General features: G+C 38.3%; 1 protein-coding gene across 2 annotated transcripts in view; it reads right to left on the reverse strand.

Annotated features, from left to right (window-relative positions):
- The window catches only part of PRKG2 (protein kinase cGMP-dependent 2), a 114,792-nt gene that overhangs the window by 69,403 nt on the left and 21,714 nt on the right, over positions 1 to 23,675 (reverse strand). For both annotated transcript variants that reach the window (XM_055434525.2, XM_088836098.1), the window contains 4 exons: positions 15,068 to 15,234; positions 7,460 to 7,573; positions 5,945 to 6,050; positions 2,280 to 2,343 (listed from right to left, as the gene is read on the reverse strand). In XM_055434525.2, the coding sequence (XP_055290500.2) occupies positions 2,280 to 2,343; positions 5,945 to 6,050; positions 7,460 to 7,573; positions 15,068 to 15,234 (451 nt within the window). The remainder of the gene's footprint in view (positions 1 to 2,279; positions 2,344 to 5,944; positions 6,051 to 7,459; positions 7,574 to 15,067; positions 15,235 to 23,675) is intronic.

Here is a 23,675-nt window from a genome sequence, read left to right on the forward strand (position 1 = left end):
CCGCACAATCAAATCCCACACTTCCTGGATCAATTGCCACCAGAGGAAACAGAAACTGTTCCCTCTCCTGGCTTTTATACTACACAACTGCCAGGTGCAGAAGTCACATTGTCATTTTCATCATCATTAACAGTAACACTGCATTCAGAATCTGTGACGCGTTTTAGGATGTACATCAGTTAACTCTTAAAACATACCAGTGAATATGCTGCTACTCTTTCCACCCTCCTTTTCTCATTAGAACGCGAGAAGAGGTTTAAAGGCGATGTCTGCCTCTAGAATTGAATGCTCTGGATGACTCATGCTAAAACAAGAAATGCTTTTGGAATACCGCACATTCAGCCCATTTGGTCCAGGAGTTTCACAGACAAAGTCTTAAGATCATCAGATCTACTGGTTGGTGATGGGAAATTCCGATGCTCCCCCTGCAACCTCTGCACAAAAACTTAAAACCACCCAAATCAACTCCTAAATAGTACACACAGATTCAGCCTGTTTTTCTCAACAGGCCAGTTTGTGGGACAGCTGGCCCTGGAGTTCAGCGGGGGCTCTGTCATAACTCCAATGCATTAGTGATTGGCTGCTGTCAGGACCCTGCTGATGGGTTATTAGTCCAAGCTATGCTGGTAAATTATGTACTTTTCTTAGCGCTAAATAGATCCCATGACTCCCTTGTTAATCACTTTCGAATTTGAGAATTTTCACACATTACAGAGACACATTTGTTTGCCAGGTATGAATAAAGAGCCCTTTATAAACTGTGCTGCTGTCTGCAAAGGCGAATACATAATAAAGCCTTTCTAGGGTGTTTTAAATGATGAGACTTTCAAACTCGAACTGTGTGTTAATTAATATTAGGTTGGAGCCCCCCTGCCCCCTATATATTCTGTATCTATTGCCTGTGGCTGCTATAAATATGTCTAATTTACCATTTATTTTTAATAATACTAAATTTTAATATTTGCTGTCAGCATGGAATTCCCCTCTGGTGAATCTACTCTATTAGTATTATATTAAAAACAGATTTCCTCGGTTCACAAAAAAAAATACATGGCCTCTCCAGCTTTAAAAAAAAAAAACACTAAGAAATTAGGATGAATTATTAATTTGTAACATCTGTGATTGGGTTATGTTACACTGAGAAAATCCCATGAGATGCAGGCAAGCAGTCCTCTTGAAAATGACTTCATATCTGAGCGCTCTGGGGACACAAGGCCAGGCACTGTGTCACCATGGCCTGTCCTTGAGAAATGGCTGGATGGGTTCCATGAATTGTAAATAGAAACATTACTGGTGTCACTTACACTTAAGGATGAAATGGTTGGTGCTCCCTTCTCAACAGATATTAGTTTACATTGTATATTGTGATTGACAGAGGCATGAATCTGTCAACAATCAATCTGGAGGGTTTTTTTTTTCCTGTCTCCCACCGAGAACAGCTTTCTAAAAGCTTAAAGTCAACATGTGATTCCTTTCCTATTCCATACTACCTTTAAATTCCCTAAAAGCCATCTGGGTTTCAATGAAATTAACCCCCCTCCCAAAAATAAAGTTAGAAGTTATTTACTTTGAATATTAATCTCTGAAGAGGTTTTCATATAACTCATATTATTAAAATCCAAGGGACATGTCAGAAAAGCATTATTCACGAAAAGACTTGACTAGACTTGGACTAGAACCAACCATCTGTGTGATCCCTAATATGAGTTTTTGAACATGTTCCAATATGCCTCTTTTCCCTAGATGTTAAAATAGGTAAAGTGCTTGTTAAGGGCAAGGTTTGTCTGGTTTTTTTTTCAAATGTCTTTTCATAGCCTAGAGTTTTCAAGTATGGGGTATTTCATAGCTTGATTCAGAAGCTTGTCAGGAAAGTTCCAATAATATCCTTTCTCTATTCCATCACCTACTTATGCATCACTGACTCCTTCATACTAGGAATACTCTGTAAAGGACTGTGATGTTAATTGGTGAAAATGAAATGCCTCTTGAGTAAGGCAGATTAGTTTTATAACATACACTAAAAAAGATTAAAATATGTAAATCTTTACACATGCTAATCCAATTTTCTTTTATATATTTCAGAAGAGTCCTTGAATTCCAATCCAGGCCCTTAATTCTGTGTGAGTGAGCCTAAAGTTTTTCTACTGTGAAAATGTTTCCTGGTTTCTGTAGACTAGTGATCACCATCTTTTCCTTTTTTATTCATTTACAAGGCTAATAATGATGAGATTATACAATCTTTTAATGAAATATATTTTTTTTACTTTAAAATTTCTTACCACTTCCAAGCAGTCAATGATCTTGGTTAGTTTATCTTCAGGTAAATTCTTCAGCAAGGATACACTTCAAAACGAAAAATAAACCTTTATTTAATTATCTTCCTGAATTAAACTACAAATACACACCTCTACATAATTTATACATGCATTTAAACAAATACTTTAATTTTTCCAAAGTAAACCTCCGTATATATCATACATAAATAACTGAATTTCAAAAACATATTTCAAATACACTAAAATTATATGATCACATAAAACAGCAGACATTTATCCTAGGCAAATAAATAAAAATTGTAAGATGCCATGAAAGGAGAATGACCAAATTTTGTTTTGAGAAAAAAAAAAAAAGTTTACATTTATTGTTGGCTTTCAAAGTGAATCACATCCAGAAATGTGTTCCACATCTCAATATCTCTTTTATTAGCATGAATGAGGTCCTCCACTTCCAGAGGAGGATCAGATTTTCTTCTAAATCCTGTAATTAAGTTAAGACTGAATCCAGGGGGAATATAGGAATTAGCATGGAAATGATCTTTGATTATTAGTCATATTGTACAATCTTTTAAAATTAATGGTAGCCAAAGGCATGTAATAATAACATTTTTACAGATAATAATAATGAATAGAGAAGGAAAAGAACATTGACATTATTTGAAAAAACAAAAACAAAAATTCCACTCAGTATTATTAACTAATCAATATGATTAAATTGTACTTTTAAAGAAATTTATACTTTACCCATTTTCACTCAGGACTGTTGATAGAATTTCTGTAAAGTAAGTACTTTTTTTTTTACCATCTAGAATTTGACACCGCTAAGGAAAAAAATGATGCTCCTCCATAAATACACGATTGGGTCTGATTTTCAAAAAGAGAGCTCTAAACTGATTCTTGCACAGTGCTTCAGGAGGCATGTAGCCAGGAGCTGTGTCTAAGAACTTTTGCATCTGAATCATTTGTAATTGCAAAACACTAGAATACCCCCAATGGTAGAGCAGTAAATGCACTGTGGTTGAGTCAGATGACAGAACTCTACAATAGAACAAATGACTGCACTAACCAAGTATATGAACCTTAATAAAAGGAACTGAGTAAAAAAAACTGACTTGTAAAAATAATGCCAATTTTGTCAAATTCAAAACTAGGCTAAACCAAGCTACGGGCAAAATAATAAGGAATACCAAGTAGATGAACCTTAATAAAAGGTATTGAGTAAAAAGATTGACTTGCAAAAATAATACCGATTTTGTAAAATTCAAAAGTAGGCTAAACCAAGCTAGAGGCAAAATAATAAGAAATACCAAGGTTATGATTTCCAAATTTCAGAATATAGACTTATCCAAGGAGAGGAGATACCCCAAGAAAGGCTAGAAAATGACCATAGGAGAGCATATGAGAACCCCAACAGCACTGCTAACTTTCTACTTATATTGGTCAGTAGCCAGATGGCACTCATTCTGTTATATCTTATAACTTACATATGTACTGTGCATAATTTGATATATGTCAAATGTTTCATAACATGCTCAGTCACTCAGTAGGGTCTGACTCTTTGGAACCTATGGACTGTAGCTAACCAGGCTCCTTCAGTCCATGGGATTTTTCAGGCAAGAATACTGGAGTGGGTTGCCATTTCCTTCTCCAGGCAATCTTCCCAACCCAGGGATCGAACCCGCATCTCCTATACTGCAGGTGGATTCTTCACCACTGAGCCATCGGGAAGGAAGATGTAAATGGAAAAAGAGCTTGTTGTATATTATGAAGCAAAGACAAATGTATTTCTCTAATATGTCTTCTTACAGATGAAGAGGTAAAAGGGTTAACCAGAACCTTTTTGTCTGTATAGTGACATTTACTGCAAGGGAATATTTTTTATTCCTTTGGTTTAATTGATTAACACATGCCAATCATGAAAGTTCTAATTCTGGTCCAAACTGGAATCTATAATGTTAGTGAAAAATATCTCCTATAAGCTTATCACTCTTGAGGGTTGGTAAGGAAATTAATATGAGAAAAAATCTTTAATCTGTCTCCCATCTGTGAAGGCATAGATTAGGTTTATCTTGTTCACCACTGAATTCACAATGTTTAGGCCTGGAATACATATTGGTTGAAAAAATGTATGAATGAGGTAACAAAATGAAAAAAGAAAAGTAAAAAGGAAGGAACGTGTACTAGTAAATTCTCTTGAGTTCCTTCCACTGAGGCAGAACACAGCAGATTTCAAGGGAATGAACCACTAATGCCTAGTGGCTCAGGTTTTATCTCAGACATGATGCAACCCATAGACACTGGTTTATTTATGTATCCCGTTTGGTCCTTGCATTAGTTTTAAATACAGATCTGTGTTGCTCAGTTGCTGGATTTTGAGATAACCTGGGGCTCAGACAGTAAAGAATCTGCCTGCAGTGCAGGAGACCCAGGTTCAATCCCTGGGCTGGAAAGATCCCCTGGAGAAGAGAACAGCAACCCACTCCAGTATTCTTGCTTGGAGAATTCCATGAACAGAAGAACCTGGTGGGCTACAGTCCATGGAGTGGCAAAGAGTTGGAAACAACTGAGCAACTAACACAAACACTCAGGTAGATCCTACAACCTGATGGCTAAAGCGCTGATTGGCATATAGGTAAGGCACCTGCTTGTCATTACTGCAGCTGTCTTCCAGGGGTCATTACTGTGTCTGGGAAAGAACATCAAAGGGAGTCCACATAAAAAACCTCAATGCCTGCAATGTTCTACTGATTAACAATGCCTCCATTCAGTATTCAGAGTCCTCACTATGGGCTAGGCACTGCACATTCCTAAAATCATTGACTCTGCAGGATAGTTATGCAAGATAAACTTAATTATACTTAAAAAGAACTCAATTTATTTTCGGAAACTGCAGGATATTTTATTGTTATTATCACTTATCATGAGTTCCATATCATTACAGTACACATTGCAGCTTCAGAGACTGTCAAATCTCCCCCAAAACACACGGAAAGATTTTAAATAAGGAACTTATACTTTCAAAAAAATGTTTTTAATGTGTTGCTGACTTTTTTTATTTTTTAGCTAAATAGGTACTTGTTTCTCTATAATTTAATGTGTCCAAGTAGTTGGGGGTTCAGAACAGTTTACAAAATGCATATGTTTCAAGGATCCATGTCATGATGGCAAGCATAATAACATTTTTGGCAAGTTAATTTGCTACAAATAACAGTAATTTGGAAGATAGTGTGGCTATGCCAATGAGAAAATATCTCAGGTAAAGCAAATAAGGACAGTAAAATAATTTAATATTATTTTAAGCAAAGCATTATTACCTTTTGTTATCAGCTTTCAAATTATAGGATATCTTTAAAAGTCAACTGAGCAACCCAAATGAATATTTTAGGAATTTTTTGGACATTATTCTATACTATGTGAAATGACGCCATCAACACAAGGGCAAAATTAGCAAGAGAAATAAATCAGTGAAAAGGCTAATGGGAATGAAACACAAATTTTCATATCTAGTGGCATTTACTGCAAGAAAATACTTGTGTTCCTTTGGCTTAATCATGTGGAAAATGCTTAAATAAGAAAAGCTATAGTAAAATAATTACTCTGATAAAACCAACAAACCCACAGTATGGCTAGACCACCTTCTCTTTCTGCCATCAATGCGTTACTCTTACCTTCGGAGGAAGTTTCTGTACTGTTCATCTCTAGCTTGAGCTGTCCTTCTCATTATATTCTGGAATACCTCTCGATCTAGTGCCCATGTTTTAACATTGGTAATAGCTTTAGAAAAATCAAGAAAAAAAAAAAAAACTGTTGAGCTCTTACATTAAGAAAACATTCCAAAATGTTGATCAATAAATTTTTCATGTACTGTCATAAAATTCTCTTTCTTGGAAAACGCATTATTTAAACATGCAAAATGGAAGGAGGTAGTGATGTAAAGAGTAGGTAATTTTATAAAATCATTTTTGGCTTTGAAATGAACCATGATTTGGAAGTGAGCAGCAAAAGATTTCCATTCTAATTATGTTTTGCTTAGGATGATATTAAAATTAGTTTGCAATTCTTAATTACACACTGCATCATCAGAATGTATTTTAGATTTGGGCTGTGATACAAAAGAAAGCCAGCCAGCCTGCATCTATTCCAGAAAGTGAAGAATTCACAAGCAGATAATTGAAAGTTAAAGGTCTCTGCTTGTAAGTCTGTTTTTATGTCTTTTTATGTTGTTTAGACACCGTTGCTAACGAGAGCCAATATATTTTAAGAATCTCTATGGTTACTTTTACATAAAATATATAATATCACTTTCAAAGAGATTATGCAAGACAATTTTTGAGACAGCCTTTTCATAGGAAAAACAATTAAGGCAAGAATATAATCTAAAAAGGAAGAGAAGCAGAAGTAGTCACTCCAAAAAATCTAAATGAAATTATGACAGTGAGATTTTTTATTTTATAGCAGTGATGAGAGCCTACAGAATAAACCAAAATCAAAATCTCTTACTAAACTTCAGAGTGAATTAGAATTATTTTGACATTCTTGTTAAAAATAAAGATCCCTGGGCCCCATTGCCAGAGATTGTTTGGAATGGAGCCTGAGAATCTGCATTTTTATCAAATACTGCAACAATGCTCACACAGATAACCTATCCCCAAACACTGAGAAACACTAGATCTAAGTTAATTCAGAAGAAAACATGATATGACCATGAATAAAGTCAATAAAAACAAGAACCCTAAGGAGAAGCAATTGAACTAATCTCAAAAATCACTTAATTAATTCATATCCTTTTTGATATTTACACATTTTATTGATATAATTACTTTTTCTGATTTATAACATGGTCATCACCTCATGGAGAATAGAAAGTAAACAATCTGGATGAGACAAAGACAAATATCTACATAGTAAAAAGTTGACATTGGCAACTAAAGCAAATACAAGAATCAATTATGTATAAAGCCATATTCATATTTTAAATACAGGACTCCAATGGAAAGGTTTCTTTAAGCTTGAATCATTCAGACAAGTGCTTCAATATAAATCCTTTTATGAGCATTGCCTTTCTATTAATAAGAGCATAAGGGGCACAGCAGGAGACAAAAAGACTCAGGATGCAACAGTGACTTAGATTGTCTTTAACATTGTGCAGCAATTGAAAACTAGAGCATTTCTTCTTCTGTTACCTTTCACAGAGGCAGTTCTTGTACAGTTGTATAAAATGGCTAGCTCCCCAAACGTGGTCCACATAGGGATGGATGACAGCAATTTCTCCCCTTGGAACACCTCTAGTCGACCCTCTATCAAGTAGAATGTAAGAAAACACAAATAATCAAAATCCACTGAGATCCCATAAATTAAAATAAAACAGCAGAAGGTACACAAAGCAACCAGGTGAGATATCTTACAATTCTCATTGTAATAAAGTGGTTAGGAACGCAGACTGAAGCCCACTCTCTATTAGTTGATAAGCATTAAGAGGTACCCACTCTGCATGGGTTCCTTGTCAATTACAGAGATAAAATTAATAACATTTACTTCATTTGGTGGTGATAAGTAAATAAGTCACTATAAGTAGGATCACAGAACCACAGATGGCACACGAGTGTCATATAAGTGTTCAGTTCAGTTCAGTTGCTCAGTCGTGTCCGACTCTTTGCGACCCCGTGAATTGCAACACGCCAGACCTCCCTGTCCATCACCAACTCCTGGAGTTCACCCAAACTCATATGCATCGAGTCGGTGATGCCATCCAGCCATCTCATCCTCTGTTGTCCCCTTCTCCTCCTGCCCCCAATCCCTCCCAGCATCAGAGTCTTTTCCAATGAGTCAACTCATTGCATGAGGTGGCCAAAGTATTGCAGTTTCAGCTTTAGCATCAGTCCTTCCAATAAACACCCAGGACTGATCTCCTCTAGGATGGACTGTCTGGATCTCCTTGCAGTCCAAGGGACTCTCAAGAGTTTTCTCCAACACCACAGTTCAAAAGCATCAATTCTTCAGTGCTCAGCTTTCTTCACAGTCCAACTCTCCCATCCATACATGACCACTGGAAAAACCATAGCCTTGACTAGACGGACCTTTGTTGGCAAAGTAATGTCTCTGCTTTTTAACATGCTATCTGGTTGGTCATAACTTTCCTTCCAAGGAGTAAGCATCTTTTAATTTCATGGCTGCAATCAGCATCTGCAGTGATTCTGCAGTGATATAAGTGTTAGCTCTTAGGAATTTCCTGGTGGTCCAGTGGTGAGGACTCTGCACTTCCACTACAGTGGGCATGGGTTCAATCCCTGGTTGGGGAACCAAGATCCTGCAAACTGTGCAGAGTAGCCAAAGTAAATACATATATTGTCAGTGTTATTATCGATACAAAGCTCTTTCCCTGAAGCAGCAGATGGCAAGTGTTTCATTTAAATTCATTCTACTCCCTGAAAAATGCAGCATATGAAACTACTTCTTTTGTACAAGAAACTCAACAATCACTGCATGTCCTGAAAACACAACAAAGGTGTTTACACTGGTGGAAAGACTAACTAGTCACAACTGGGAAGTGTGCTGGCCCTGGAGTCAGCCTGCCTGGCTCTGACTAGTCACTGGCTGTGTGACCTTGGGTAAGTTACCTCATCATGCCTTGTTCACTGCTTATGCCCTCATTCGTTGAAGTGAATTAATGAATGAAGTCACTAAGAAGAGTGCTTGAGAAAAATAATAGCAAGAGAATGAAAAGACAAGCCACGGACTGAGAGAAAATATCTTTTTTCAGAAGATACATCTGATAAAGAACTGTTTTACAAAATACATTAATGCAAAGAACTCTTAAAGTTCTTCAATAAGAACACAGCCCAATTAAAACACAGGCCAAAGACTTTAACAGACACTCACCAAAGAAGACATACAGATGGCAAATAAGCTTATGAAAAGATGCTCCACATCACACTTATCAGGGAAAAACAAATTAAAATAACAATGAGATATCACTCTATCCCTAATAGAATGGCCAAAATTGGGAACGCTGACAATACCACGTGTTGGAGAGGATGTGGAGCAATGGGAACTATCATACACTGCCGGTGGGAATGCAGAATGGTACACCCAATTTGGAACAGTTTGGTGGATTCTTACAAAATAAAATGCACTCTCACCATACAATCCAGAAACTGCGTTCCTTACTATTTATTCAAAAGAGCTGAAAACTTAGGTCTACACAAAAACCTACACACAGATGTTTACAGCAGCTTTATTCATAATGGTCAAAACCTAGAAATGACCAAGATGTCCTTCAGTAGGCAAATGGATAAATAAACTGTGGTGTGTGTGTTAGTCACTCAGCTCTGTCTACCCGGTCATTCTCAATGCACCTGATCTGAATACCTATGTTGTGCCAGGAGCTAGTCCAGATGCCAGACAGACAGGGCAGGCAAAACAGGGAAGATATTTATTCTGTTAGAATTTACACTCTAGAAAGAAATAAACTCCGTTTTGGCTCCAAATCTTATAAGTTAGATATGCAATTTAATAATTTCTCATTATAACCAAATTCTATTCCATCAAAACCACTTAGCTGTCCTGCTGAGTTGCTATCATGGATCTTTATGCATTTCAAGTGTTTTCCTAGTTGGTTATGGCTCATGGGATTTGAACCACACCAAACATAATACGGAACACCAAAAGTTTAAGCTAAGTGTGCTTTTACTATTTGCTATTCTTGCTATATTTTATAAAGGGGAGATTTTGAATTAATGAACTAATTTGCTCAATCAGTTCAATCACACAATCCAACTCTTAGATAACACTAATTAATTCAAATATGAAATCACCCAATTTTCATTTCCATGTGTGCTATATAGCCCTGAAAAGATACTGACATCTATCTTTTCAACACTTCTCTCCCCAAACCTTTCATCAGAGTCACTAGCAAAGAACAAGACAAGCTGACATGAGTTTCTAATCCTTCCTAGCAGGTTTCATAAATATTGGTTGACTTAAGCACCTATCTACTCTTGCCTGAGTGTTCTAGCATTGCTAAAGCAGAAGTGAAATATCCAAGAGAAAAGCTAAAAGAGGGGGAAATTGCTCAAGGTCACCTATTCTTAAAACTTGAAGACTGGCTAAATTAAGAATACGATTCACTTCTTGGGTAGAATAATTACTTGGGGATGACTATAATTTTAAGGGTATCTACAAACATGTATGAGGAATTCCCCAGGTCAGTAGGTGCCCAGTATGCTACTGGAGTTCAGTGGAGAAATAACTATAGAAGGAATAAAGGGATGGAGCAAAAGCAAAACCAATACCCAGTTGTGGATGTGACCAGTGATAGAAGCAAGGTCCGGTGCTGTAAAGAGCAGTATTGCATAGGAACCTGGAATGTTAGGTCCATGAATCAAGGCAAATTGGAAGTGGTCAAACAGGAGATGGCAAGAGTGAACGTTGACATTCTAGGAATCAGTGAATTAAAATGGACTGGAATGGGTGAATTTAACTCAGACGACCATTATATCTACTACTGTGGGCAGGAATCCCTTAGAAGAAATGGAGTAGCCATCATGGTCAACAAAAGAGTCCGAAATGCAGTACTTGGATGCAATCTTAAAAATGACAGGATGATTTCTGTTCGTTTCCAAGGCAAACCATTCAGTATTACAGTAATCCAGGCCTATGCCCCAACGAGTAATGCTGAAGAAGCCGAAGTTAATCGGTTCTATGAAGACCTACATGACCTTTTAGAACTAACACCCAAAAAAGATGTCCTTTTCATTATAGGGGACTGGAATGCAAAAGTAGGAAGTCAAGAAACACCTGGAGTAACTGGCAAATTTGGCCTTGGAGCACGGAATGAAGCAGGGCAAAGGCTAATAGAGTTTTGTCAAGAGAATGCACTGGTCATAGCAAACACCCTCTTCCAACAACACAAGAGAAGACTCTACACATGGACATCACCAGATGGTCAACACCGAAATCAGATTGATTATATTCTTTGCAACCAAAGATGGAGAAGCTGTATACAGTTAGCGAAAACAAGACCAGGAGCTGACTGTGGCTCAGATCATGAACTCCTTATTGCGAAGTTCAGACTTAAATTGAAGAAAGTAGGGAAAACCACTAGACCATTCAGATATGACCTAAATCAAATCCCTTATGATTATACAGTGGAAGTGAGAAATAGATTTAAGGGACTAGATCTGATTGATAGAGTGCCTGATGAACTCTGGACGGAGGTTCGTGACATTGTACAGGAGACAGGAACCAAGACCATCCCCATGGAAAAGAAATGCAAAAGAGCGAAATGGCTGTCTGAGGAGGCCTTACAAATAGCTGTGAAAAGAAGAGAGGCGAAAAGCAAAGGAGAAAAGGAAAGATATAAGCATCTGAATGCAGAGTTCCAAAGAATAGCAAGGAGAGATAAGAAAGCCTTCCTCAGTGATCAATGCAAAGAAATAGAGGAAAACAACAGAATAGGAAAAACAAGAGAGCTCTTCAAGAAAATTAGAGATTCCAAGGGAACATTTCATGAAAAGATGGGCTCGATAAAGGACAGAAATGGTATGGACCTAACAGAAGCAGAAGATATTAAAAAGAGGTGGCAGGAATACACAGAAGAACTGTACAAAAAAGATCTTCACGACCAAGATAGTCACGATAACGTGATCACTGACCTAGAGCCAGACATCTTGGAATGTGAAGTCAAGTGGGCCTTAGAAAGCATCACTACGAACAATACTAGTGGAGGTGATGGAATTCCAGTTGAGCTATTTCAAGTCTTGAAAGATGATGCTGTGAAAGTGCTGCACTCAATATGCCAGCAGATTTGGAAAACTCAGCAGTGGCCACAGGACTGGAAGAGGTCAGTCTTCATTCCAATCCCAAAGAAAGGCAATGCCAAAGAATGCTCAAGCTACCGCACAATTGCACTCATCTCACACGCTAGTAAAGTCATGCTCAAAATTCTCCAAGCCAGGCTTCAGCAGTATATAAACCGTGAACTCCCAGATGTTCAAGCAGGTTTTAGAAAAGGCAGAGGCACCAGAGATCAAATTGCCAACATCCGCTGGATCATGGAGAAAGCAAGAGAGTTTCAGAAAAACTTCTATTTCTGCTTCATTGACTATGCCAAAGCCTTTGACTGTGTGGATCACAATAAACTGTGGAACATTCTGAAAGAGATGGGAATCCCAGACCACCTGACCTGCCTCTTGAGAAACCTGTATGCAGGTCAGGAAGCAATAGTTAGAACTGGACATGGAACAACAGACTGGTTCCAAATAGGAAAAGGTGTACGTCAAGGTTGTATATTGTCACCTTGCTTATTTAACTTCTATGCAGAGTACATCATGAGGAACGCTGGGCTGGAAGAAGCACAAGCTGGAATCAAGATTGCTGGGAGAAATATCAATAATCTCAGATATGCAGATGACACTACCCTTATGGCAGAAAGTGAAGAGGAACTCAAAAGCCTCTTGATGAAAGTGAAAGAGGAGAGTGAAAAGGTTGGTTTGAAGCTCAACATTCAGAAAACAAAGATCATGGCATCTGGTCCCATCACTTCATGGGAAATAGATGGAAAAACAGTGGAAACAGTGTCAGACTTTGTTTTTTTGGGCTCCAAAATCACTGCAGATGCTGATTGCAGCCATGAAATTAAAAGACGCTTGCTCCTTGGAAGGAAAGTTATGACCAACCTTGATAGTATATTAAAAAGCAGAGACATTACTTTGCCAACCAAGGTCCGTCTAGTCAAGGCAATGGTTTTTCCCGTGGTCATGTATGGATGTGAGAGTTGGACTGTGAAGAAGGCTGACCGCCGAAGAATCGATGCTTTTGAACTGTGGTGTTGGAGAAGACTCTTGAGAGTCCCTTATACTGCAAGGAGATCCAACCAGTCCATTCTAGAGGAGATCAGTCCTGGATGTTCATTGGAGGGACTGATGCTAAAGCTGAAACTGCAATACTTTGGCCACCTCATGCGACGAGTTGACTCACTGGAAAAGACTCTGATGCTGGGAAAGGTTGGGGGCGGGAGGAGAAGGGGACGACGGAGAATGAGATGGCTGGATGGCATCACCGATTCTGTGGACATGAGTTTGAGTGAACTCCGGGAGTTGGTGATGGACAGGGAGGCCTGGCGTGCTGTGATTCATGGGGTCACGGAGAGTCGGACACGACTGAGCGACTGAACTGAACTGAACTGAACAAACATGTATATGGCAAATAATACACTAATAACTATGAAACTGTCAAGTTTAAAGAATCAAAATATAGAAAACAACCTTTTGCAGACTACCAATAGAATAAAATGTGTGAGTGCATGCTAAGTCGCTTCAGTCATGTCCGACTCTTTGCAACCCCATGGACTGTAACACACCAGCTCCTCTGTCCATGGGGATTCTCTCGGCAAGAATACTGGAGTGGGTTGCCATGCCCTCTTCCAGGGGATCTTCCCGACCCAGGGATCGAACCCACATCTCTGACATCTCTTGCATTGGCAGGCGGGTTCTTTACCCACTAGCACCACCCAGGAAATCTGATAGAATAATACATGCATATTAATTTGTTTGGATAGGCAATTTTTGCTCCACACCTAAGGCCTCAAGGAAACAAGAATCATAAAAGCACTGCTGCTCTTTGTTTCTTAATTTCTGTGATTCTTTTCACCCCTCCTTGCTAAACACAGATCTGTCTAAACTTGTACCGCTTACCTGAATGTAACCTCCCATAGAAATCATGTCTTATTCACATATGTCTCCCTCAGAACTCCCAAAGCCAAAATATGGGCTTTGATCATATTTGACCATAAATAAAAATTTATAAATTTGAAAAAGCATTGTTTAGATGGCCAGGAAGCAAAATAAAAGGCCACAGCACATTCCAGGCTAGCAGTCCATCTGGGCAAGCTAGTTAACTTTTTTTAAAACTCAAAAAGTTGAGGCAATTCAGAATTTGACAGGTATTCAATAACGACAAGTCCTGTTCAAATAATTTCTTGCTTCTGTAGCTAAAAAAAATTGTTGAATTCCACTGCAAGATTTGATATGCATTTGATATGCATCTGAGAAATAAATTCTTTTCCTTCTAACTATTATGATCTTCCTAGCATGAAACATGTTCAAGTGATTGGGTATGGAGGAATTCCTTTAAATGGTTCTAAATAAACCAGCCTTAATCTTAAGGCATTTCATTTGACTTCTCTATTGTGTGCGCCACCTAGGAAGTCAAGCTGTTGGTTAAATGCAACTAAATGATCTTTTGAAATCATTGGTATATAACCAAACTATTTAACAGAGCCACAAAAATAACTGTTTTCTTTTTCATGGTACAACAGTGTAAAAGGTCAGCACAAGCACTGGTATTCTGAATATTCTAAAACACCTTTCTGAAGTTAAGTGTCACTGTGATTAATAAGTATGAACTTTCAAATCAGATTTTTAAATTTGCATTCTGCCTCCACCACTAATGAGCTGTGTGGCCTTGGGTAAGTTACTTAACCTCTCTATGACATAGTCCACATTAGTAACATGAAGATATTAGCACTTGCCTAACAGAATTAGTGAGCTGAAATTAGATCTGTCTATTAAATACTCAGCAGGATGCTGGACATACAGAAAGCATTCTATAAATATTAATTACTAACATCAGGATGATTTGACCAACAAATATTACTATTTCATGAACTCAATCGGTTATGTTTTCTACAAATAGAACAACCAATTTTGCATTTTTATAAATATGTGCAAAAAATCATTAAACAATAGGCAAATAGTTGTTATATGATAACTGTGAAAATCTGTGAAACCCACCTGCCAGTACAAAGATATGGTTTCCTGGTTCTCCTTGCTTAATAATGTAACTCCCTTGCTGGTAGTTTCTCCCATACATGCATTCCACCATGTCTTTGATCTGTTGCGGATCCAGTCTCTTCAGAAACTGATTTTTATTAAGGGCATCTGTAATGAGCTTCTTCTCACTGATGTAATGGAAAGGAAATGTTGAGTTACAATTAGTGGAAAACATCTTTATTCTTACTATTACTACCCATGTGTTTACAACTTTAACCAGTCAGTCCTAAAGGATTTCAACCCTGAATATTCATTGGAAGGACTAATGCTGAAGCTGAAGCACCAATACTTTGGCAACCTGATGTGAAGAGCAATCTCACTGGAAAAGACCCCGATGCTGGCAAAGACTGAAGGCAGGAGGAGAAGGGGGTGACAGAGGATGAGATGGTTGGATGGCATCACCGACTCAATGAACATGAGTTCCAGCCAACCCTAGGACAGTGAAGGACAGGGAAGCCTGGTGTACTGCAGTCCACAGGGTACCAGAGTCAGACACGACTTAGCAACTGAATAACAAAAACAATTTACAACTTTTCCAGCAAGGACAAAAATTCTTTTCTAGCTCCACCAACACTTGACCCTTATAACTACCATTCATTATGTGGAAATCCTTTGAAAATTTTTTGAATATTTTTCTGTTAATCAGGATGAAATCAATTTTATCATCACTCTTAATTGTCATCATCACAAATGTAGCAACCTTCAAGATCTCTAGGTGCAATACTAATGAACATACGATTTTTAAATGGAAAAGGGGCAGGTCTATTTGATAGAAGGTTATGGAAGAGACTATAACACAGTACTCATTCATTAGTGTATGCTGCTGCTGCTAAGTCGCTTCAGTCATGTCCGACTCTGTGCGACCCCATAGACGGAAGCCCACAAGGCTCCGCAATCCCTGGGATTCTCCAGGCAAGAACACTGGAGTGGGTTGCCATTTCCTTCTCCAATGCGTGAAAGTGAAAAGTGAAAGTGAACTCGCTCAGTCATGTCCAACTAGTAGCGACCCCATGGACTGTAGCCCACCAGGCTCCTCCGTCCATGGGATTTTCTAGTCAAGAGTACTGGAGTGGCTTGCCATTGCCTTCTCATTAAGGTATACACATACCTAATTCCTATGGTGCTAGTCATTTTTATCTTATTCAACCCTCACTACTATTCTGTGAGATAGTGACTATTTCTACTTTTAGACAAGTAGACTAAAAGCTGGGCTTCCCAGGTGGCACTAGCAGTAAAGAACCTGCCTGTCAAATGCAGGAGACTTAAGAGATGGTGGTTCGATCCCTGGGTCAGGAAGCTCACTTGGAGGAGGACATGGCAATCCATTCCAGTATTCTTGCCTGGAGAATCCCATGGACAGAGGAGCCTGGCGGGCTACAGTCCATAGGGTCGCAAAGAGTCAGACACGACTAAAGGTCTGAGCATGCACACACAGACTAAAAGTTGAAAAGTAACTATTCCCCGCTCCCAGGATTTAAATTTAAGTCTATGAGTCTGAAATCTGTGCTGCTTCCATTCCATATCTTTCTTCTTCTGAGCTGAAGAAGTTGCCTCCCCTGGGACTCATAAGGTTTGATAGAGGGTGATGGTGATAGTTTAGTTTTGCTTATGTTTTGACTCTTAGTATGCCTAGACTAGACAGAACCTACATTTACAATCTCACAGCATATTTAGTCCCCAAATCAGATGTCCATTTGTTGATAATCCTAGAACACTTCAGTTTCTTTTGGAAAAGAAGTACCTCAAAGCAATTACCTAATCATCGTCACCATAAATTTAAAATGTTCTAATTAGCATATTTTATTGGTAGTTATCTTAGAATTATGTGCTGGAAGAAAAGTTGCCTTGTGGACTAAGTCAGAAACTTTACACAATATATTTGCTTTCACTCAAATACAGTGTTTTGTGTGTTTTTTGAATCAGAGTTTTTTCCTGTATTTTTCATTCAAACTCTCTCCCATCCCTAGCTTGGCGTTTAAAAATTGTGATCTTTTCTACACAGCAAGTTCTCAAGGGATTTCTCTGGGAGTCCAGTGGTTAGAATTCAGCACTTTTACTGTCAGGACCCAGGGTTCAATCCCTGGTTGGGGAACTAAGACCTCACATGCCTCATGGCGCAGCCAAATTTAAAATGAAAGAAAGAAGGTTCTCCAACCCAAAATAAAAGTTCATAGAATTAGTATTTTATGGTTCTCTTCATCAAGTCACAGGCTCCATGAAGGAAATAGAACAGTCTTATATAGAAATTCCTTCTTCCCTATAGTGACTCCATCAGCCTCAGAGTCATCCAGACTCTCGGAGTACCTTGAAAACTTCCTTCCTCTTTCATTTAATCTATCACCGAATCTTGTAAGTTCTCTTTACAAAATATCACTGTTATCCATTTTAGTTTCTGCTTCCAAGGATGTCACCACATCCAAGAAAAAAATTCTTAGGTCTGGATAATTCTAACAGTTTCCTTTGGTTTTTCAGCTTCTAATCCCTTACCTGGGTCAGTCAGTTCAGTCACTCTGACGTGTCTGACTCTTTGAGACCCCATGGACTGCAGCACACCAGGCTTCCCTGTTCATCACCAACTCCGGAGCTTAATCAAACTCATGTCCATCGAGTCGGTGATGCCATTCAACCATCTTATCTTCTGTCATCCCCTTCTTCCTGCCTTCAATCTTTCCCAGCATCAGAGTCTTTTCCAGTGACTCACCTCTTCACATCAGGTGGCCAAAGGATTGGAGTTTCAGCTTCAGCATAAGTCTTTCCAATGAATATTCAGGACTGATTTCCTTTAGGATGGACTGGTTTGATCTCCTTGCCATCCAAGGGACTCTCAAGAGTCTTCTCCAACACCACAGTTCAAAAGCATCAATTTTTCAGCACTCAGCTTTCTTTATGGTCTGACTCTCACATCCATACATGACTACTAGAAAAACCATAGCTTTGGCTGCGGCTGCTGCTAAGTCACTTCAGTCGTGTCCGACTCTGTGTGACCCCATAGACGGAAGCCCACCAGGCTCCCCCTTCCCTGGGATTCTCCAGGCAAGAACACTGGAGTGGGTTGCCGTTTCCTTCTCCAATGTGTGAAAGTGAAAAGTGAAAGTGAAGTCGCTCAGTCGTGTCCGACCCTTAGCAACCCCACGGACTGCAGCCTACCAGGCTCCTCCATCCATGGGATTTTCTAGGCAAGAGTACTGGAGTGGCTTGCCATTGCCTTCTCCGTGTCTTCTCCTAGACAGACCTTTATCAGCAAAGTAATGTCTCCGCTTTTTAATATGCTGTCTAGGTTAGTCATAGCTTTTCTTCCAAGGAGCAAGCATCTTTTAATTTCATGGTAATTACTTACCCCTGTATTCCATCCTATACCACACTATCAGATTAATTTTGGTAAAAAACTGGTTAAAAAAAAAAACACAAACAAACACATCCTATACCACACTATCAGATTCAGTTCAGTCGGTTCAGTCACTCAGTCGTGTCCGACTCTTTGCGACCCCATGGACTGCAGCATGCCGGGCCTCCCTTTCCATCACCAATTCCCGGAGTTTACTCAAACTCATGTCCGTTGAGTCAGGGATGCCATCCAACCATCTCATCCTCTGTTGTCCCCTTCCCTTCCCGCCCTCAATCTTTTCCACCATTCGGGTCTTTTCTTTGCATCAGGTGGCCAAAGGATTGGAGTTTCAGCTTCAGCATCAGTCCTTCCAATGAATGTTCAGGACTGATTTCCTTTAGGATGGACTAGTTGGATCTCCTTGCAGCCCAAGGGACTCTCAAGAGTCTTCTCCAACACCATAGTTCAAAAGTGTCAATTCTTTGGCGCTCCACTTTCTTTATAGTCCAACTATATCAGATTAATTTTGGTAAAAAACTAACTTCACTCTGATCTCATTCTTCCTTTATCCACTAAACCCATTAATTCACTCAATTCATATAAAGTGAAAAAAGACTTTTGCAAGATGTTCTTCTTGGGGGAAATCCGTGAACAATACCATAAAAGCTCCAGCTTTCACAAGCCTTTCATGCTAGTGTCATATTCCAGCAAGTATTTCCTCAATGCCCACATATCCCAATTTCCCAAAACATGTACCCAGAAGCACTGTTCCTTTACAAACAAAAGTTTGTTGAGTTTAGACAATTTGGGGAATTCACCATACACACTTTGAAGATTCAAAGAAATCTTGCAGTAAACAAATCTGTTTAAATCAATGTTTTCCAAACCTCAACGTCTTCTTTATTTCTTTGTTTGGCTGAGCTTCTATTAACATTGCATGAAAGTATTATGAAAAGACTTTTGCCCATAGCAAAAAATCAACATCCCACAATGTGGTATTCCCACATTTCTCATCACATGCATCCACTCTATACATCCAGTACTTACTCCCTAAAACAAATCCTTTGTTACAGATAGACTGGTAACCTCATTGTCTCCTATGCCTGCCAGCTTCATCTTCAGACTTGGCACATGTTTTCTCCTTGAACTTAACTTATTTTCCCCTCGACCTACCAAATATTATACATCAAACAAGAAATCCTTTATGACCAATGCTGCCTGCATACAGTAGCTCACACACCCTTTTATTCTATCCCAAACTCCTAAAATACATGTTTTCATGCCCATTCACCTCAACAAATTTACTAAGCATTTACTAAAGACATAAAAAGTAACTAAGCATGGTCCAGAGCCTCACAGAGTTTCTAGATCCTTTTAACTTAGTTTATTACATAAACACATGGTAATATTCTTTTAGAAAAGAGTTCTATGAGTTTTTCTCCAAAGTAATTCATAAATTCTTGGACAAGTGAGTCTTGTCTTGAATTTTCCATTTACAAAGCTACATACAGTAGTGATTAAGTGTATGAACTTTGCCACTCCTTCTCTATGATATAGGCCAGCCATTATAAGCACAACTGTCCCTGCTCACATAAAACAAGTATAAAAGCTGATTGAAATACAACCTGCTTGATAGCACTGGAGACCTATCCTTCATCCTGATGAAGGAAGATCAACAAAAGAACATGAACTTGACATTCACCTCTTCTTTTCCCGCTAAGGCATTTACTAATCCCATGGACGGACAAGCCTGGTAGGCCATAGTCCATGGGGTCACAAAAAGTCGGACATGACTGAGCGACGGAACGGAACGGAACAGGCAGCACTGAGCAGAGTTTTGGCAGTCTCAAAGAGTTTGGAAGACACAAATCAGTGTTTAAGTCACACCAAGATAGATCCTAGTAAACCTAGGATTACAGATGGGACATCAAAAGAGCTGTAATCTAGAAGTAAAGACTAACCCAAACAGGAATAAAAAACCAAAACACTAACTTTAAAACTACAAATCCTATTTTGGCTAAAATTATTTGCTCCTGCTTAACTGCCTGTGAGAAGCAAAGGTAAATCTTTCTGTAAGATATTCACAAAATCTAGGGCTCAAATTTTCTCTACATTTTTTCTATATGGAATACCTGGCATGAAATTAAAAATTACCAGGCATACCAAGAGAAAAGATCAAATGGATGAAGATGAAGTGGAAAAAGACAACAGAAACAGATCCACAGTAGATTAAAAAATTGTATGTATCAGGTAAAAACTTTACGATAACTATGTTTAAGACAATCAAGGACAAAATGGAAAATGTCAACTGAGAAAATGATTTTTTTTTATGAATCATATAGAGATTCTAGAATTTATACATACAATACCTGAAGTTTAGAACACAATAGATGGGTTTAAAGTCTAAAAAATCACAGCTGATAAAGATTAGAAAATGAATATGGGCAGGCAGAATATATCCAGATAGAAGACTGGATAGAATCTAGGATAGCAAGAAGAACAATAAAAACAAAAGCAAAATATTGGAGACATATAAGGCATGATAGAGAAGTTGAGCATATATGTAACTGGGCCCAAAAGAAAGGGAAAAAACTAGTCTGAAACAATCTATGAAAGCATCATATGTAAGAATGTTCTTAAATTAGTGAAAATGTATCAAGCTATGGACAAGATGCACAACATATGCCAAATAAAGTATATACATAAAAAAGCATGTTTAGTCCCATCATAGCCAAATTATTGAAAACCAAAACAAAAGAAAAATCTATAAAGCAGCTGGAGAAAACAGGCGTCATTACCTTCAAATGACCAATAATAGGACTGACTTACTCGTCAACATAAATTATAGAGACGAAAAGACAATGGAATATCTTCAAAGTGCTTCAGAGTGCCTAGTTCAATATTTTACCCAGTGAAAAGAGCCTTTAAAAAGTAAAGGAAAATGAATACATATTCCAAATACAATTCCATCGGCAACAAACTTAACAGAGAACAAAAATGATCCCAGATGTTAGAAGAAAGAAACAATGGGAAAAGTAAAATGTGGGTGACTAAAAGAAGTTCATCTTCATAAAAGAGTAATAATAATACCTTGGAGCGGGGGCTTCCCTGGTAGTCAAGGGGCTAAGACTCTGTCCTCCCAGTGCAGGGAGCCTGGGTTGAATTCTTGGTCAGTGAACTAGAGCCTACATGCTGCAGTTAAGAGTTTGCATGCCACAGCTAAAAGATCTCACATGCCACAACTATTCATAAGACCTGGTGCAGCCAAATAAATAAAAATAAATATTTAAAAAATAAGAATAACACCTTGTAGAGTTTGCAATACATGATAAACGTATGAAAACAAGAGCCAAAATTGCATGATCAGTAAATGGAGTTAATATAAATTTACGGTCTCGGTTTGATAAAAGTACTAATCTATATTGGAAATTGAATAAATTAAGGATGTATGTTACAATTTGGGTAACTCCTACAAGATTAGTCTAAGAATGTTTAACTAGAAAGTTAACAGACGAGAAAATGGAATAGTAAATATACTTAATTAATTCAAGAAAATGGGAGGTAGAGAAAAAAGAAATCAAAGTGAAACAAATAGTAAGATGCTAAAGTTAAACCCAAACATTTTTTGTTTACATTGAATATCTCAATTAAAAGACCAGATTGTCAGATTGATAAAAACAAAGAAATACAATACCAAGTATATGTTGTTCATAAGAGGTATACCTTAAAGATAATGATATAGAAAACTTCAAAATCGAAAGGCAGAAAATGATATACTATGTAAACCCCAACTATAGGCATGGGTGTGTTTTAGTCACTCACTTGTGTCCAACTCTTTGCAACCCTATGGACTGTACCCACCAAGCCCCTCTGTCCATGGAATTCTCCAGGTAAGAATACTGGAGTACGTAGCCATTCCCTTCTCCAGGAGATCTTCCTGACCCAAGGATCAAATCCTAGTCTTTTGCATTACTGGCAGATTCTTTATAGTCTGAGCCACCAGGGAAGCCCAATTATAGGCATACCACAGAGATATCACAGGTTCAGTTCCAGACCGCCACAATAAAACAAATATTGTAACAAAGTGAGTCACGTAAATTTTTTGGTTTATCAGAGCATATAAAAGTTATCTTTACACTATATTGTAGACTATTAAGTGTGCAATAGCATTATGTCTAAAAAAAATGTACACACATTAATTAAAAAATACTTTCATGCGAAACCATGCTAACCGTCATCTGAGCCTTCAGCAACTCACAGTAGTAATATCAAAGATCACTGATCACAGATCACCATAACAAACACAGTCATAAAAAGTTTGAAATACTGTGAGAATTATCAAACTGTGATGCAAAGATAGGAAGTGAGCAAACTGTTGGGAAAATGGGGCACCTATAGACTTGACGGACACGGGGTCGTCACAAATTTTCAATCTGCAAAAAATGCAGCATCTTAAAGTGCAATAAAGTGAATGCACAATGAAACAAGTTCTGCCTATGTAAAGAAAATTTTCCTTGATACAGGAAAGTAGGCTTTAATGAAAGATATTTCTAGAAACAAAGAGCAATATTTTATACTGATAGCATCAAGAAGATACATATATTTTAAATCTTTATCCATCTAATTAGATGTCATGAAATTAACAAAAAAACAACTGACAAAATTAAAAGAAGAAATAGATAAACACAACCATTTTGGGAGATGGAAACAGTGGCTGACTTTATTTTTCTGGGCTCCAAAATCACCGCAGATGGTGACTGCAGCCATGAAATTAAAAGACGCTTACTCCTTGGAAGGAAAGTTATGACCAACCTGGACAGCACATTAAAAAGCAGAGACATTACTTTGCCAACCAAGGTCCACCTAGTCAAGGCTATGGTTTTTCCAGGGGTTATGTATGGATGTGAGAGTTGGGCTATAAAGAAAGGTGAGTGCTGAAGAATTGATGCTTTTGAACTGTGGTGTTGGAGAAGACTCTTGAGAGTCCCTTCAACTGCAAGGAGATCCAACCAGTCCATTATAAAGGAGATCAGTCCTGCGTATTCATTGGAAGGACTGATATTGAAGCTGAAAATCCAATACTTTGGCCACCTGAAGTGAAGAGCTGACTCATTTGAAAAAACCCTGATACTGGGAAAGGTTGAGGGCAGGAGGAGAAGGGGACAGCAGAGGATGAGATGGCATCACTGACTTGATGGACGTGGGTTTGGGTGGACTCTGGCAGTTGGTGATGGACAGAGAGGC

This window comes from Moschus berezovskii, chromosome 5, assembly GCF_049115385.1.
Source record: "Moschus berezovskii isolate FMDL1 chromosome 5, NW_MosBer_1.0, whole genome shotgun sequence".
Classification (NCBI taxonomy): Eukaryota; Metazoa; Chordata; class Mammalia; order Artiodactyla; family Moschidae; genus Moschus; species Moschus berezovskii.